The sequence below is a fragment of the Ostrea edulis genome, chromosome 5 (assembly GCF_947568905.1).
Source record: "Ostrea edulis chromosome 5, xbOstEdul1.1, whole genome shotgun sequence".
NCBI lineage: Eukaryota > Metazoa > Mollusca > Bivalvia > Ostreida > Ostreidae > Ostrea > Ostrea edulis.
Genome location: NC_079168.1, coordinates 18,073,309 through 18,091,589, shown reverse-complemented (window position 1 = coordinate 18,091,589; position 18,281 = coordinate 18,073,309). Strand labels below are relative to the sequence as shown.

At 33.9% G+C, this 18,281-nt stretch overlaps 1 protein-coding gene across 5 annotated transcripts in view; it reads right to left on the bottom strand.

The window, feature by feature from the left end:
- Positions 1-18,213, bottom strand: part of LOC125648974 (uncharacterized) — a 33,220-nt gene extending 15,007 nt beyond the window's left edge. The window contains exons 1-6 of one of the 5 annotated variants that reach the window (XM_048876063.2): positions 18,122-18,213; positions 9,669-9,786; positions 6,039-6,085; positions 5,583-5,670; positions 2,034-2,137; positions 1,270-1,365 (exon numbers count right to left, since the gene is read on the bottom strand). In XM_048876063.2, coding sequence (XP_048732020.2) covers positions 1,270-1,365; positions 2,034-2,137; positions 5,583-5,670; positions 6,039-6,065 — 315 coding nt within the window. In that variant the 5' untranslated portion in view covers positions 6,066-6,085; positions 9,669-9,786; positions 18,122-18,213. Of the gene's footprint in view, positions 1-1,269; positions 1,366-2,033; positions 2,138-5,582; positions 5,671-6,038; positions 6,086-7,356; positions 7,777-8,698; positions 8,791-9,668; positions 9,787-10,509; positions 11,200-18,121 lie in introns of those variants that run through there. The other 4 variants (XM_056166844.1, XM_048876062.2, XM_048876064.2 and 1 more) reach the window with 4 other exon arrangements.
- Between the last annotated feature and the right edge of the window lie 68 nt (positions 18,214-18,281).

Genomic DNA, 18,281 nt, shown 5'->3' with positions numbered 1-18,281 from the left:
TAGCAGTAGGTCACCCGAGTGACTCAGGTGACCTAAAAATTATTTCCTCTTTGAAGGTATGGTCCTTCATTTTAGAAACATGAATTCCCTCGACTCAAGGTTGGTTGGTTGTATATTGTTTAAGGTCCTGCTAGAGAATCTTTCACTCATATGGAGACATCATTGCCAGTGAAGGGCTGCAAAATTTAGGCCTATGCTCAGCGCTTATGGCATTTGAGCAGGGAGGGATCTTTATCATACCACACCCGCTGTGACAAGGGGCCTAGGTTTTTGTGGTTTAATTCAAAGGGCCGTCCCATTAAGTCACCATTTATGACATGCAAGGGGTACTGGGGACCTAGTTATTAAAACCCAGATCCCCTTGCTTTATGCCAAGTTTGAATGAAATTGGCCCAGTGGTTCTAAAGAAGTCAAAACTTTGAAAAGTTAATAGTTGACAGACAAATGATGAACAAATTTTGATCAGGAAAGCCCCCTTGAGTTTTGAGCTTCAGTGAGCTAAAAATGAAGGACTGATCAAAAGGACTAGCAAAGAGAAAATGTAAAACAAGACTCTGATATTGCAAGAACTCTGTTGTGAGGGAATAATAAAAATAAATTATGGTAACTCTGGTCATTCGAAATCCACCAACAACAATCTAATTAAAATCCAACTTCTTAGATCCGCGCCGTATACTTTGCGTAAGATCTGACATAATCCGATTTGGGGTCATGTTCATGTGAACTTTACGTTAGCCAATCAGCGCGTCGGCTATGAAGTCGTCGGTGTTCACAATTCAAGGAAAATGGCTGCTATTATTTGGTTTGAAAAAAACCATCGCAGCTAGAGGTGACGTCACAATGCACCATTTACGTCGACTAGTGTTATATTCCTCGCGTTAAATAAGTAATTTGGGTGTATTTTATATTGTAAGTCTTGTTATTTGTATGAATGGAATAGATTCGACATTATTGCGAAAGTTTAGAATTCCTTATGTGAAAACAACAATTTTATAGTATGCAATAAACTTCGGGGGAAAGTGATTACTGCAACTTATTTACGAATTGCCGGGAACCGCCTGAATAGCCATCATTGTCTGTATGGAACAATCTGACTGGCTGATAGTTCTTGTGAATATTCCAAGCAAATGGGGTTATGTCAGACCCTATTATAGCGATTGTGAGCGTATCCTAGGATCTGATTTTAATTAGATTGCCACAAACAGTACAATACTCAAATGACATGCCTCCAGACACACACACTCAGTCTGTAGTTTAGCTGCATCATACCTTTTCTTCAGCAGTCTGAACTCCAATGGCATTTGGAAACACTAATGCTGTCTTCTCTCGTGTAATGCTGATCACTTTTTCTAAAGGAATCTGACGCTGAGGAAAAAAAATATCGTTTTGCTCACAGCTCTGTATTACTATTATGTACAAGTGTTTATTGATCTGATAGCAACTTTTGGACAGCTTCACTTCGAAATCTGAGAAAAGAATTTTCTCTCATCCAACACATTTCGAATCTGTGATCATGTTAACAAAACATCAGACTGCTATTCAGTGCCAGTTCATAGAGCTAACTTGCGGTGAAATTGGACATTCTATTTTGCTTGTTTTATCAATGAGGCCAAGCATCATCCACTTTTGGCCCAATATTCATACACCCAAACAAAAGTGAATACTCAAAATGCTACAATTTATTCCTACTAAATATTTAATTAATTTAATATTCATAGAACCAAACAAAAGTGAATACTCAAAATGCTACAACTTATTCCTACTAAATATGTAATTAATTTCTGTGCGAGTCAATCAAGCAATAGAAAGCAAAACTTTCCAATGAAAATGCTTTCACACAGAAATTCCCTTTTTGCATGACAATGGTATTCTGCTTCGAATTTCACACAATATGAAAATGTAAACAGAGACACCAAATATACCAAGGATCCTATGCAATTTCATTTTGAAAAAAAAAAAAGAACAATAAATATACTGACACCAGAATGTTGGTGATGGTCAGTGTTTTAAACAGAGCATTTTGAATTACCTACCCTTCTGCCTCGGGCTCGAATCTTGGAGTAGAAGCAAATCCAGTTCTGTGATATGTAAAGACTTCCATGTAACAAAATATCTCCTATATAGGCACATGAATAATCTGTAAAGTAAAATCCTCCACATCAGTAGAGTTTTTGATAAGCATTGTCCAAATTTTAATTTTGACCAGCAGAAAGTGATAATACATTTCACTGCTAGGACAGGTAAATAATCTAAAATAAGTCTGGCATGTAAGAATAGTTTCAAAACCACTGCCATTACAATCTATCTAATATACATAGATGAACAGTACCAAAAAAATTTCTATCAAACATAAATAATGCAAAGTATCATTGCAGGCCAAAAGAACTTATGAGTCTCAGAGTTGATTATAATGGCAGGTTCATAACACATGTACTTCAATGGGTGTAGCTAAAATGTAGAACAGGAAACAAAACCAAAACACACAAAATGAAACAGAAAAAAATTGAAAATTATCGAGGATATTTTGAGTGACATACATGTTTGATTATTTAAATTTAGCAGATGTGTCAATATTGAATATTTATTTTTTCATTTTCTTTAAACATCAATAAAGAGTCATTATTAAAGCAAACATGGTGGAAAATATCCACTGACACAATCGCATAATTTCAAGTTAAATGTTGCTGATAAAACAGCACATAATTTCTAGCATAGGTTTATATGTGACATCGCCTTTTTATGAATGAAAAAAATGTTTGATAAATGATAATGGTGAATATAGGTCTGTAATTCACTGATTCGGGGCTCCTAAAATGTTGACAAAGCAACGAAGGAACTATCAAAATTAAATCTCTACTTATAACTTGTGTAACTGCATGGTGAGGAAAACTTTAATGAACACGTCAGACACCTTATTAAAATAAGTGCACCGATTGGGGACAGGATACGCCCACCTGAAACTAGCTGTACATGATGCATACTCAAAGTCACAATCTGTTATGCTTTCATTGGTAACTACATTGGAATCGCATTACTGTAAAAGTTCTCTACCTAACAGCAAGACTGGACAGTTAGGCCTTGCAGTTTGGAAGGTATGATGTGGACACAGTTTGACTATACATAACCATAAAATTCCAAAATAAGGCCACCATGACCCACTTTTCATTCATGACATATCTTACCCCAAGATGCATCATCTGCAAGTTATGATCTGGACACCAATTGAATGTGTACAGTGAGCCATAAAATTCTAAAATGAGGACACATTAACCCACTTTTGAGTTGGAGCACATCTTCCCTTTAAGATACATTAACTGACCAAGTTTGATGTCCTAGGTCTCACAGTGTGCAAGGCATGATCTAGACATGACCTAAATATGTATAGCCATAAAATCTCAAGGAGGCCACAGTGAAATATTTTGGAGTCACAACCCCCCCCCCCCCCCCCCCCCAAATGCATTGACCAGGTTTGATAGTGTTATATGTTTACTTATATACATTTCTAGTATATAAATTTCACAAAGGACGTCAACCAAAATGGTTTTTGAATTTAAAGAAAATATTAGATGACTGGAATGTCTAATGAATTATATAATGTTGACAACATGAATACTAACTGGATTATCTGTCATATTAAACGAAGATTGAAAAATCAGTTTATTCAAGAAGACTGGGTATCTAAATGTAATGGAATCTTCTAAAGGCATAACTTTACTGACTTTTTACCAATCATACTTTTAAATGTCAGGAATATATATTGTCAAATATTTCAATACATAAACAACGTATATTAACCAGGTTTAGAACCACAAATCATAAATTACCCATAGAAACGGGAAGGTGGCTAAATATAGATCGAAATCAAAGAAAATGTAATATTTGCAGTTCTGATATTGGAGATGAGATGCATTGTATTTTTATTCGTCCTGCTTTAAATGATATTAGGCGACATCATACACCAGAAATATTTCATACTAGACCTAATGTTATCAAATTCCATGATTTATTTGCAACCACAAATGAAAAATTACTTTCAAAAATTGTGAAAATACATATTGAATCTGAGTAAATCCCCCCCCCCCCCCTCTCTCGGTTAAATGTATCTAGTCTATCATAGTACTTATTTATTAAAGATTGTGATATATATTTATATGAGTTACTTGTGCATGTGTGAATATTGTTTTTGAATGCTTGTTTAATATTATGTTTAATATGTTCTCTATGTTGGGTTAACAGCGAATGAGAAAAATAAGAACTTGAAACTTGAGACTTAATAGTCCTTGCTCTGGGTATAGGCCTCATGTACAGTTAGAAAGATATAAACCAGAAACTAATCAAAGTACAGGATGCACTCCTGGTAGTTGGAACTTAATGAATAGTTTTTTGGGTTTTTTTTTATATTAAAGTAATTTCACTGTTGTTTGGTTTTTTTTTAAATTCATCTTTATTTATTTTCACTAAATTTGGGCAGTTAACCATTAATATTGGCTCAATGAATTATATATTAATTTATTTACTATATCATAAGATTCAGGTATGCTATGGAGTATGTCTTTACCTTCAACCCCTCTAATCAACAATGAACTCGTCCATTTAGTGCTTTAGTATTGTGATGCTCATTTACAAATATAAAAGAAAAAACTAATGATGTGAAAATATCTTTTCCTATCATTTTGTAAAACAAACATATCTGTTTATATGGTGCTTATTTGAAAAAAGCTCTCTTTGTTTCAAATTTTAGCTTTTGATTCATTGTAGGATTAAATTGTTTGGAGAACGTTTTCTGGGACATGTTATTTCAAATATAACAGGGACCCAGGTATTTTCCCAAAGATATTCTGTGAAGACTACTGTGACGTAAAAAATCAAGATGATCGTTATCTCAAAAATATAGCTGTGCGGTTTGCAAATTCTTATTCTTTGTTTAGAATTCATTATTTCAACAAAAACATTCAGTGAAAATTAAGGCAAAGTATAGTCAAGATTACCGCTTGGTCAAAATTTTTGCTGTGTATTATACACATGAAGTGAGCTCGCTTTTCCTCAATTTTCAGGACCAAAATGGGGGGTGCATATCAAACACAACTGCATATTATATTTGGCAAAATTTAATATGGAGTGATTTTCTGGTGCACTATTTCCATACAATGATTAATGAAATACAGAATAGTACTGCTGGTAATTGGGCTCATTCTTCATGAAATGTTCACATCAAAATTGCCGTGTGTTGACTTTAATTGACATGTAGAAACAATGTCGAATCAAATTTAGCTTCACCAATAGCAATCAGTGGAAAACACTCCGAATTGTTAGTTTATTTAAATGATCATGTTAAATGATTAAACGGACAGTCACAAAGTGTATTAAAAACATCGTCAAATGTCACAAGTTTATATGCAGCAAGAAAAAAAGTTTCATTTGAAGCATGCACGTAGAAGTCGGGCATAGACTTCAGAGTTAAAATTTTACCCCCCAAAAACCAAGTTATAGGAAACTACATAATGTATATATGGTAAACATCTCATGATGATAAACAAATTGACATGCATCTCCGAACATGGACAAATTGAAGAATACTTTACCATTTAGTGGGTACTCCTCAGGAGGCACTGTTTTGAATAATTTGTGAAACTTCTCATATTTTGATTTACTTCGCATAGGAGAGGTGTCCTGCAATACAAGTAAAGATCGATGATCATACTTTACTTTTATTGCCCAATAAAAATAAAATTTCATCTGAATAGATCTAACATTTTCAAATCCTATTTGCATTTTGAAATGTAACGGATTCTAATTTGTAACATTGCAATCAAAACAGAAATTATATATAGTCAAGTTTTGTTTACAAGTATTAGTACATGTATAGCAGCCAATATGAAAATTTGAGTAGGATTCAAAACGGAAAATTTATTATTTCTAAAAATTTGAGATTTTCTCTTCTTCAAATAACTATAGTCTTTCAGAATCAAAAATGTAAGTTCACTTGAGTCCACCCATACAGTGTGTATCTACATAAATTGTTATCATCACTAACCCACCTTGCTCTCAGAATCCTTTGCATTCATTACCTACAGTTTCAATCAACCTGAAACAATAAAACAAAACAGTATTACTAAACTGAAATTCATGACAGGGCTAGCCAGCTGATCTGTTTGATCATACAACCGAATAAGCCAGCCATTAATTCTCTACATCCATAATTTCTCATGTACACTCCAAACAAATGCAATGGTCATTAAGACATTAACATCTCATATAACTTAAATAATCATTTATTTACAATGTTTACTTTGATATCTAAATTAATGACTTTCAAACAGTGAAACCATTCAAAGGATTAATGGCAAAAGTTTTGTAGTGGGTTTTTTTCCCTTCAATCTGCCAATAGATCTACATTGCAATATTTGATCATGTCCTGGAACCTGAACTCCAAATAGCAAATGTTTTGAAATCCCCACAAAATATAACAGAAATTCCAGAACCATTGAACAAAATGGAACCACACATGATTACAAAATCTGATAACATTAGTTACCAACAAATATTACACCATACAACACTGTCAGAAAAGCTATTCGATGCGAATGTGATAATAAATCTATATTTTCATGTAATACCTGTAAGCATATTGAATAATTTCCTTCCTTAGAAATTATATTGTATAAACAATGCTATTATGATCTAAAGCCATATTTTCATGGAATTAATGTACCTATTTTCATGGAATTAATGTACCTATTTTCATGAAAAATTGGAAAGGCATTAAATGGCAATTGATAATGCTTCCTTTTACACTCTGTAGCACAAGTAGTCTTGGGTAACCACCAAAAAACTAAATTACTTTTAATTGCAGTAGACCTTCGGCTACATAATCAATGTACGTGTCACAATTTGTAATTATGTGTCACTTCTATCAAGGATTTTCAACTAATTTTAAAAAATCCTTGAATTTAAAACTTAAATTTCCATTTACTGTGCACTGACAATACGGGATAACTTAAATAATTCATAGTTTCATCAATGCAATGTGACGACATATCCTGCAATACTTTAAACCTAGCAGCTTTACATCGGAGTCCAGCACAAATAACTTAGCAATTTTATTTATACAACCCTGAATCATCAATAAAGCCATTGATATTGCAGACTAAACATTTTTGCAGAGCTAATGTTTACCAAATTTTATTCATACATGAAGTGTTCAAAGGCTCTGACTGACCTCATTTCATCTGTCTTGTAAAAATAAAAATCAATTCCTTTTCTTTCTCTTTTCTATCAAACCTGACAAATGAGAATCATTTCTACACATCAAACATCACAAATGACAAAGGGTCATTTCTACACATTCTTCCTCACCTAACTTCCTTGTTAGAACTTCCTGAACCACACACACATGTAACTCCTATTTCGGTCCAGTTTTAGGCGAGTTATGCAAGTCATGATACAACAGTTTCCTTTTGTTTCCCCCGTCTTCAATGAAACACTTTTATTGTGCATACAAAGACTGCAGCCCGATGAATGCATCCACTCTACTGCTTTATGAAAGACTCTGACTTCGCTGTTGTGTTATATAGTCCTCCTGACTGCATGGAGTACCAAACCGGTACATCACACTTTCACTCTTACATTTGGGGAAAATAAAACAGCCACTGGCAGGTAACCAGTCTGCCAAAAAGCTCTGGACTAAGGTCATCATTTATTTACCAAATGTCTAGTCCTGATCAGATTATACTGGGAATGCATCACCACCATCATCAAAGCTTATTTTCACAATGTAGAAAATCAATATAAACTAATGCGGATTGACTGTTGTACACAACCAGATATCAAAATGCTAGCATGAGGTTTTTGTTTACCATTCTTACATGAGAAGTGCCATTTAAAGGAATATTTTATAGTGGGCGTTCTAGCTTACACACATAATGCATTAGTGCTCAGGTCACAACTGTAAAACATCAACAGGTCACAATGTCTACCTTTGAGTTTTCATACACCTTTACCAGTAACTTGAACACCTTGCCAAAGAAAATTGTATACATTGTAAAGGATTTACCATTTATAGCTGTGCTGTTTTGAAATTATCAAGAATATTGCATAGATATATATACATGTATTGTATAAAAAAAATTATGATAAACATAATTTGTAAATGTTTACAATAAAATACACTCATAACAGAAAATAAAGGAATTCATTATGCTCCATAATTTAACCTCAAAATTTTTTGTTCAACTGGAAAATCCCCCGTGAAATTTCCCTGATTATAAATACCGGTACTTGTCAGGTGCTATGAGATCTATAAGAACTATCAACTATCATCATTACCCTGATTCTACATACTCCATCTTTGAAAATGTATACCATCTAATGACTGTAGTCTTTACTTCTACCAGAGATCATGGTAAATCCTAACTTTCAATTTCACAGAGTTCAACACACACTAATCAAAACCACCCAATCACTGAAATTCAGAAATAATTCATGCCTACTCTGGATTTTAAAAACAGTCAATTCTTCTAATAAATGTGTAGAGGTAAACCATTAATAAGTCATTTCAAATCTTTCATTAAACACTTTCATGCAAACCTTACTCAATTGGGTGAGCACATCTTCCATTAAACACTAGCTTTCATGCAAACCTAACTTTAATTGGGTGAGGTTATATCCTATATATAGTAATCAAATCACATTCTCTTACCTTGAAAAACACATTGATGCACAAATTTCGATATTAAAACATCCCATAGTATGATGAAGTTTACTAGACGTGACCTATGACCAGAAACTTGATAAAATGACAACAATGAGGCAATTTACATTATTCCATCTTCCACTTGCATCAAGGAAGTTGCAATTTAATCATATGTTTCCAATTTCAATAATGTTTTTGTATTTAGCAATGGCTGTGTAGAGGTTAATATTAAGAATGGTATATATATATATATATAAATTACACAACCATTGTACTTTAAAAACTTAGACAGTTCAATTACTGTTTGAGAATGCAGATCACCTAAATAAAATGGAGATTTCTGCTATATTCCTCAGAGATTGTAAATGGCAGTATAGGGTAGAAGCCCTTTTCATGATAACATTGAGCCAGGTTTCTGCATCAATGTGGACTGCTACGTTAACCGTTAACCGTCTCAAACAAGACATTTGTATAGTCTCTTGAGCATTTGTACATAATTCATCACTTTTTAGTTCTCCTAGTATCTAAAAGTTAGCATAACTTACTTCATAGTTAATTCCATCATTGTTTTCAGTAAAATGCAAATGACAGCAAGTGTAACATTGCACACTGATTGATTAATTGATCCATTGTCAACTTTCCTGGCGATTACAGGGTAATGCATTTCCAGAATTACTTAGGTATCAATACACAGCATCAATTCTACATACTCTAAAATTCACTGGTCATTCTCAAACTCACCAAATCAATAATCAATAAACTTAAAACTTATGGCATGTATACCTTTCAGTACAAATTTTCACTAACTGTAGCAGATTTAGAAGATCTGCTGAATTTTACAAAGTTCTAGAAAAACAAAAAGGTAATTCAGGTTTCCCTATAAAAATATATACAAAATCTGACCACAATGTGAAGGAATAAATCATGTGGTCTGAGTGAAGTCTGACAATGATCCAGGATATTATATGAAGTTTACCTGAGAACTGTCCAATCCTTACAGTTGTCCATGTATAAGTCTCCTCACTTGAATCATACTGGTCACCGTGTAGCCCGGTCAAGCTGCAGGGTCACTTCTCAACAGTCATCACCATAATCTACAGTACAATGAACATTTTCATAAGCAGTGATGATCTGTAGCAGATAAAATGTCTCCTTGCACAGAAAAAAAAAAAATCAGCAGAGTTCAATAATTGCTGTTACTAGCCAACCTAAATGAACCCCATAATTCTCTTATTTCAGATGATGGGGAAATGAAGAAATGACAATAAGAAAGTGTGTCGCTCAACAAATCAATCACTAAACTACTGGCAGATGCATCTCACCAGCAAAAGTCGAAACAAAAGTTAAAGTTGAAAAAGCCTGCATGTTAAAATGCATTTCTGTGTCAACATATTTCACTACCTTATAAAACACAACATCCAGGCCTGTGACAGTTCTTATAAATTCAATAAAATTAACTTAAAAAATTGCAAGTAATCTCTTCATTTACAAGATTATTCAATGGGTACCAACATTAAAAGGTCTCATACTCGTTACAAGTGTATATTAACTTATAATCTCATGTACATGATGTACTCTTAAAATTATGGACTTGTAATGTGGAGCAAACAGAGAAGCCATTTTTTGTTTACATTTTATAATCATTGACTTCCACATACTTTTTAACAAAAGCAGTTCTACATGATATACTCATTTACAAATCCATGACAATGGAAAACAATAGCCGTAAAAGCCAAAACCTATTTTCTTTAAAAATCTACATCTAACAGACATTCATAAAAGATTCATAAAACAACCAGAAATATACCATAACTTACATCTTAGCTACACAATTTTCCTATCCATGAAAGAAATCTATGAAGACATGTAAGGACCAGTATTGATGTGGCTGAGAGACAAAGGTAGAAAGTAATCACATCATCTGTTGGATGGGAGTCTGATGGCATGAATATACCATCCAGAAATTCCTGAAGAGTTGGAGTCTGTACATTCAAACTGTTTACCACAACAGCTTGCAAATCAATTACATATTTTTTCCATTGCTAAAACATTCGAAGTCCGATTCTGCAACAGTATTGGTTAATCAATGAAGAAATAGCAGAGAATAAGAAACTGATGAAGTATTATGAAAATAGCAATTCTTTTACCCTTCTCTTACACGTTTGGGAGGAAGGGGGTGGAGGGGTTTGTGGCATTGTTTCACTGACAAGACTTTAATGGAATAGGGAATTGTTTTGTTTCCTGGACTCAATAATTGATGATTTCTAGTGTGAGTAGTGCACACATTAAATAGCATCACAGTAAAACCAGCATCAGGTTGGAATCTCCAGAGACCAGCATCTTCTATTGATTTTACAGGATTTTTTTTGGAAAAGCTTTACAGTGATCATGTCATGCAACAAGAAAATCCCTTTGGCTGGCAACTGCAGTCTATAATATTGTTCATCATCATCTGAATTAAAATTATCTAACTTGAAAAAGACAAGTGGTGGATCTACTCTGACATTTTTTTCTGACTGCATGCATTCATACTTGACATCTAGCACCATTACGGTAACCCAACCTTTATTTGTGTCAACCTTGTATCTGCAAATTGCCGACACGTTTTAATATGTGGAAACATACCGATCTGGTCATGAAGATAAATACTCCTACACGATAAAATCCAGAAAGCAGCCATGATGATTTCATGTGAGCACAATCCAAATGATTTGGACTGCTAATGCATGCAATCAAATGAATATCGCTGTTTACAGTCCATGAAATTGCAGCAGTTTCTTCAGCCATATATAAAAATCATTATCATGTTTCAATTTAATAGCAGTGATCTAAACGTTATGCAAAATGTTCAACAAAAAATTGATAGGTAATAAAAAGTGAGGTCAAGTGTCATGTTTATATCACTACATACTATTAAATCTTAAATTCTTAATAGAGATTTTGTTAACACGTGTGTTCCTGCAAACATATATATACTTACATGTGTATTAATCTTTATTCAAAACATGATATCAATCCAATGATATAAATCATGATGACAAAATCTCAAGAATCCTCTCAAAAACACGACACTAACGTAAACTTTTTAAGAACATGCTTTTAATTTTGATTCACAATCTCGTGATGGAAAGGCGCCTTTATAATGATCAATCCAAATGCATTAGAAGGAAGACCTAATTATTCACCCCTCATTTTAAACATGTCAACACTGTTCCATTTAAATGGTATTTTACAATACTTCAAACAAACTTGCAGCAAAAGACGGAACATTTAAAACTTCAACATTTTCATATGAGAATATATCGATAATAAAACGTTCTAAAAGATTGATCTTGAGGACTTGAGCCATATTGCCTATCCAAATATCAATATCACAGGCAAGCTACTGACTACAACTTAAATGATTGAAACGATTAAACTCCAAGCTTTTCCTGTCATTTTAAAGTATGCAATTAAATCCAAGCTATCTGGTCTAGTAATTAAACACTACATGAAATATTACCTCTATATTAACTTTGTTTAAAGTTGCATGCGTATACCCAAGAATGCATTGCCAAAGGAAAAGCTGAAAACAAGTTGCTGTCCTTTAACAATTGATCATATATACTGGCAGAGGCATGAGTTTCCAACAGAAACTTATTTAACATTCTAAGTTGAAATAAAAATGTTTTGATTTAAAATAGATTTTTTTAAAGTTTGAACATGCTAAAGTTCTTATCATTATTAGTCTTATTGCTACAGCTGTATGGATATCAAACGTAGGTCTCAATGGATGTGAAATATTTGCAGCTTTGACATCTAACCTCAAGAATTAAGAGTCATCCTTGTAGTTCATCTGGACCTTAAAATTCAATTTCAACAGGGGACACAATCAGGTCAAAATATTGAAACTCACAGACTAGGATGTCATTTTTTACTTCAAAAGCTCAGATGCAACTTTACAAACGATGTCCATTTTAAGATATGAACGTCAACAATATATTACATGCATGCACTTCCTTTGTTGAGCATTGCTGAAGTATAATGTCATGTAACGGTTGTATAAATGAATATATCAAACTCCATAACATTACTTACAAGTTCATCATTAAAAACACAAAAAACTGTTTTACACAAACCATAAATAATTTTTTAATTCTCTTGACAAATGTTTAAGAAACATTGCTGATTTCAATAAAGACAAGTATTTGTGCACATGCATGTTTTGGGTACTACGGTATTCATTAACAAAAAATATCTTCAAATCAGGCAGATATTTTTGTATTAGAAATGAATTAATTGTTTTAGTCATCACTAGTTACCCAAGTGACCCATGATTTTTGTACCTTCTTTTTCTGAAGAGTTCCAGCATTTTATAGTTCCAATATCCCGTATTTGTAAGGACATCAAAGCCAAAAACATTGGAAATCTAAATTATATCCAAAACTGAATTTTTCTTTATAATTACTTGGTTTAAACGATTAATAAAATCATAAGCTTAATATTGTAGTTTCAGAAAGGCATTTACAAAAATATCATGCTTACTAATTGAACATTCTTTCCTAAACTTTGACCTTAATTATAGCTGCAGAACTGTAGCTCTCCGAAAAAATTATGTTGACAGACCAGACTGTCAATTTTTTCGGAGAGCTACAGTTCTGCAGCTACCTTAATTACTACTACCAAACCTGTAGCAGTTCACAGCAAGATGTACATGCAGCACATAGTGACATTAAAAGGGACTAGCTGTTACAGACAATGCGACACGATGTTGTAGACATGGTGGTAGAGGTGTATGATTGGAACTAAGGTCATGCTTCCTGCATTTCATAAGGTATAAGATTACAAATCAAGTGGCTCAGCAACATTTACAGATTATTCTTCAATTACCTATTGCAATACAATATCAGACACGATATATAACAAAGATAAGCAACTTCTAGGGCGGCATGTTTACCTCTTAAAACATCGTTTATTCCTATTTATTGGTTTGATGAATTGATTTGAAACTGGTTTAACTTTATTTCACTCCTATCATGAATTGGAATCGAATGTTACAAGTTTTGAAATGATTTGATGATCATTAAATTATTTTTAAAGTGATGATTTCACATCAATGCTGATTGGATGGAAAAATTCATTTGATTTCTTAGTAAAATAAAAATTGTCCAGAGTTCATCGGCACTAAGCATGCGGGACTGTTCTCTGGAATGTGTCTTTCCTGTTCTAATTTTAGCGCTATTTATATAATGGGAATTTCCACACTTGTAAGCATAGTAAACAAAATGCATCTGTTTGATTTTTTTTTTTTCATTGCTACCAAAAATAAACGCAACCAAAGATATGAATAAAATACAAATTTATTTATTAGTAAAGAAACAAAACACATAGACCTAGTGATGACATGGCAGAATATTCAACATAGACAACTTGACGATGTAGGACACAGACTGGTAGAAGTAGACAGATTACACGAGATATCGCCTGCTTTATGAGTTACAAGTTTGATAACATGACAGAGCAAGCGACGACTTTTGATCTGGGAGATATCAAAGATTAAATCATTATCAATTTATCATATATTCATATATTTTAAATTACCCGCCGCTCTCTTAGCAGCCATTGGAAGTATTATAATTTATGACATCACACTGTCGGTTTCGGTTCATCAGCAGCACTGTAAACATGACAAGTCACGAACAGTCCCGTTTGGAGCTGTATAGATTTGAGCCCGTTCTTTCGCAAGAAGAAACAAGAGGTACTGTGAGCAATGCTCACTAAGAATACCCCCCGCTTATCCCAATCTCCCAAAGGGTGTTGGTAATAGGTATAAACTACCTCTTTTCTGAGTGTAAAAAACAAATGGCATGACAAACCGAACCATATTGCTACTTCGATGTCCAGTGCGCGTGACCTTTGACCTTTTGACCCCAAAATCAATAGGGAACATCTTCATCCCATGGGTAGTCCATATGTATGATATGGTGACTGTAGGTGGAAAGGATAACGCTTTAGAGCCCGGAAACCATATTGCTACTTCGATGTCCAGTGCACTTGACCTTTGATCTTTTAACCCCAAAATCAATAGGGAACATCTTCATCCCATGGGTAGTCCATATGTATGATATGGTGACTGTAGGTGGAAAGGATAACGCTTTAGAGCCCGGAAACCATATTGCTACTTCGATGTCCAGTGCGCTTGACCTTTGACCTTTTGACCCACAACTTGTTGCGGGGGGTATAATTAAGAAAAGAAGACATTCAGTCGAATCGCAGGCCAAGAAGACAGTTCACGTTTCTTCATACAAATGTCTCAAACCTTAACTTGTCATTACGCAAATGATGAATCCACAGTTTACGTAGTCTTTTTCTTTTCAATTGACTTGGTTGGGTCAGGAATTTCGGGGGGAAAAAACTGTTCTCACATCTCCCCTTCACATTATGTAATGAACAGCTTGACAGGAAGGCATCAACCTATTTGTTCGTAAAATCTACCACATGCACATCTTCGATGATCTTAGAATCTCATCAAAACCGGAACAGTGTAACGTCAAAATTATTGATTTTCGTGGTCTTGAATATAAAAGAGTTCCACATCATGGCAGCCTCTATAGATGGCGGGAATTTCAATTTTTAACGTTTTCAAATTAGTACTGAAGCTTAACTAGCTCGTATATATCAACAGAATATAATGACAAATTTATTCTGTAAAAATGTTGGGGTTGCCTTCCCCTTGAACAGCATTTTATGGGGCTCAGGCAACGAGGACAATTTAGATGAAGAGGTGTTGAGCTTTTTACTTGATATAGAAATGAAGCCGAGTCGCATTCCACCGTTCCTACAACATAACCAATGTTCAACGTCTCCTCCAACACAATGCCACATACATCCAGTCACCACTTGTTCTCTTCCTTTATATATAATTCAGCTTTTAACCATTACACCTTTAATTTCACATATAATCCATTTAATTCTGCACAGTAACTGTACCTGACCTTAACGTACAGTCAGATTTGTTGTTGTTGTCATTGTTACATATATGTATTCCTACGCATCATTTCAAAAACGTTAATTCAAGCTTTTATTTTCTATTCTAAGAACATAATTACGTGCATTGATGAAGTTTTCCATCCAATTTTTCATTTGATACATGCATCAAAAAAAGAATTATAAGTTTCATGTTTTAAATCAACAAATATACTATTAACAAAAAAGTAAGCAAATCATAAACATGTTCTGAAAGCTGATTTTTCCGAGTTTGGATCATTTGAAACTTTTCTTTCATTTTACTTTGAAGTGAAACATCTTCAATCTAAAAATATTGTATCTTGAATGTTTTAGTGATAGGATTTGGAAGGTTTGAACTTGATATTTCATTCTTAAGTCGGTATATGCAATTTAAATCAGAGAATGTCATGCAGACACTTTGGCCCAGACGTTTCGGCCCAAGATATAGGACACTTTGGCCCAAATATTTGAGACACTTCGACCCAAAGACATTTTGGCGCAAGACATTTCTGCCCTTTGTTTTTTTCTTCGAGACACTTTGGCACTTTTTTTTTTTTGCTTTATATATCACACATAATACGTTTGAACACAACTACTAACGATTACACAACACAATGTGTGAATCTTATTCATAATCCACATTTCCCTACCATTTTTCATGCTTGATAAAGTTGTTTAAAATGAATAATGAACCTGGCCTTGACATACCCAGGAATACATCATAAGACCTAAACCATGCTGAAAATAAATAATTCGTCCCGTCACACACACCCTCCTGATATCGACACAAATATCTGCAATTTATTAAAATCATCAAATATGGATCTAAAATATGTTAACATAATATGTATATATTTCACAAAATATTTTACGTATCAGACAAAACAATCTTCCAGATAATATTCAAAATGTTATTTCCATAGAAATATTGAGATGAAATATCTTGAATGCATTCATCCATAAAAGGACTTTTTGGTGGATGATTAAGTCGTGTTCCTGGTTTTAAATTGAATTTTCATAAATATTCATTTGCGACAAATGGGAACCCATACGTACTTATATATACTATTTCATAATGAAACTTATTGTCTCACCCGACATATTCCTTTTTTCTAATAGCAGCTAAGGAGTGGTATGCAATGAAATGACATGGATGTCAAATGGCTTCTCTCAAACTGCTCATAGTTAGCGTTTCATACTTATCTGGGGGTACACAAGGGCGCGTGCCAGACCGTGCATGATTTTGTTAAACAATTAAGAGTATTTAAAGGTTTCACTTCAATCGTACCGACTCTACACGGTTACAACACAAACGGGTAATCAATATAATGATGAAATGAAAACAAAATAACTAAAAACCAAAGAAATTTATTGATGAATAATTGAAAATCTTTATTTTACATTTGGGCCAAAGTGTCGTTGGGCTGAAGTGTCAATGTACCATAACGTTATGGAAACGCAATGATATGGGCGATGTTGGCAAAATGAAAAATCTGGGCCGAAGTGTCTTGGACCCAAAAAATTAGGGCCGAAACGTCTTGGACCGAAGTGTCCAAATTTTTGGGCCGAAACGTCTTGGACCGAAGTGTCCAATTTTTGGGCTGAAGTGTCTTTGGGCCGAAACGTCCAACTACCAAATCAGAGTGTGCATTTTTACACACACCCCCCCCCCCCCATAAAAAAAACAACAGGCAACCATGTGAGACTTGAGGAAGTTGTTAATCTCTGTTATATAATTTATGTTTCTGACAATGAATAGATATATATCATAATATAAATAGTTTTATTATCACATTACACTGGATAGATATTGCCTATCATCAGAATGAATGGAACTTTAAAAGTTTACTTAATTATTAATCGTTCGATATAAATGACAGTCATTTAATAATAAATGAAGATTGACTTTTCAACGATCAGATTCGTTCATGAAACAAAGGTTAAAAATTAACATCACAGAGCCCAAGAGTGAAATAAGACTATAAAACGACATTGGCGATTAGACCTAGTGATGCAGACCGACAAACATTTTTGAAGGGTATTACACGTATCTTGCATGATACCCAATATCGTTTCATGAGCTAGATTGGTAAAAAAAAAAAAATCATTTAGAAATTAGACTAAACAGATACAATGAAATAGATTAGGCCTATCGCGTTCTGAAGTAAAAATCATAAGAAATGGATTTCTCAAAACACACAGTCTACTGATAATTGCATGATGTGCTCTCTTATTTTATCTGAATTCTACAAACATTAGTTTCGGACAGGCCTAGTCGACCTGTCAGCTGGTGCTAGTAGTTCCAGTAGCGAGCTTATCCCGCCGGTACAAGCTGACAAACACCGTCATGCAAATCACAAATATGTCATTTCTCGTTTTCATAGACTTGTTAAGTAAAATAAAACATTTCCGGACCGCCATGAATCATTGTCGTTATCTTACCTGCATGCTACGAGGACAGTCACAATTACGTTTTTCTACTTTCGCAACACCTTACGTCCTCCATATTGAAAAACCCATGATGCATTATTTCCATTGGTTGAAAGGTTGTCGAAAGATCAAGGGGAATAACTCGTAAATCAGTCTAACCATCTGAGGCTCA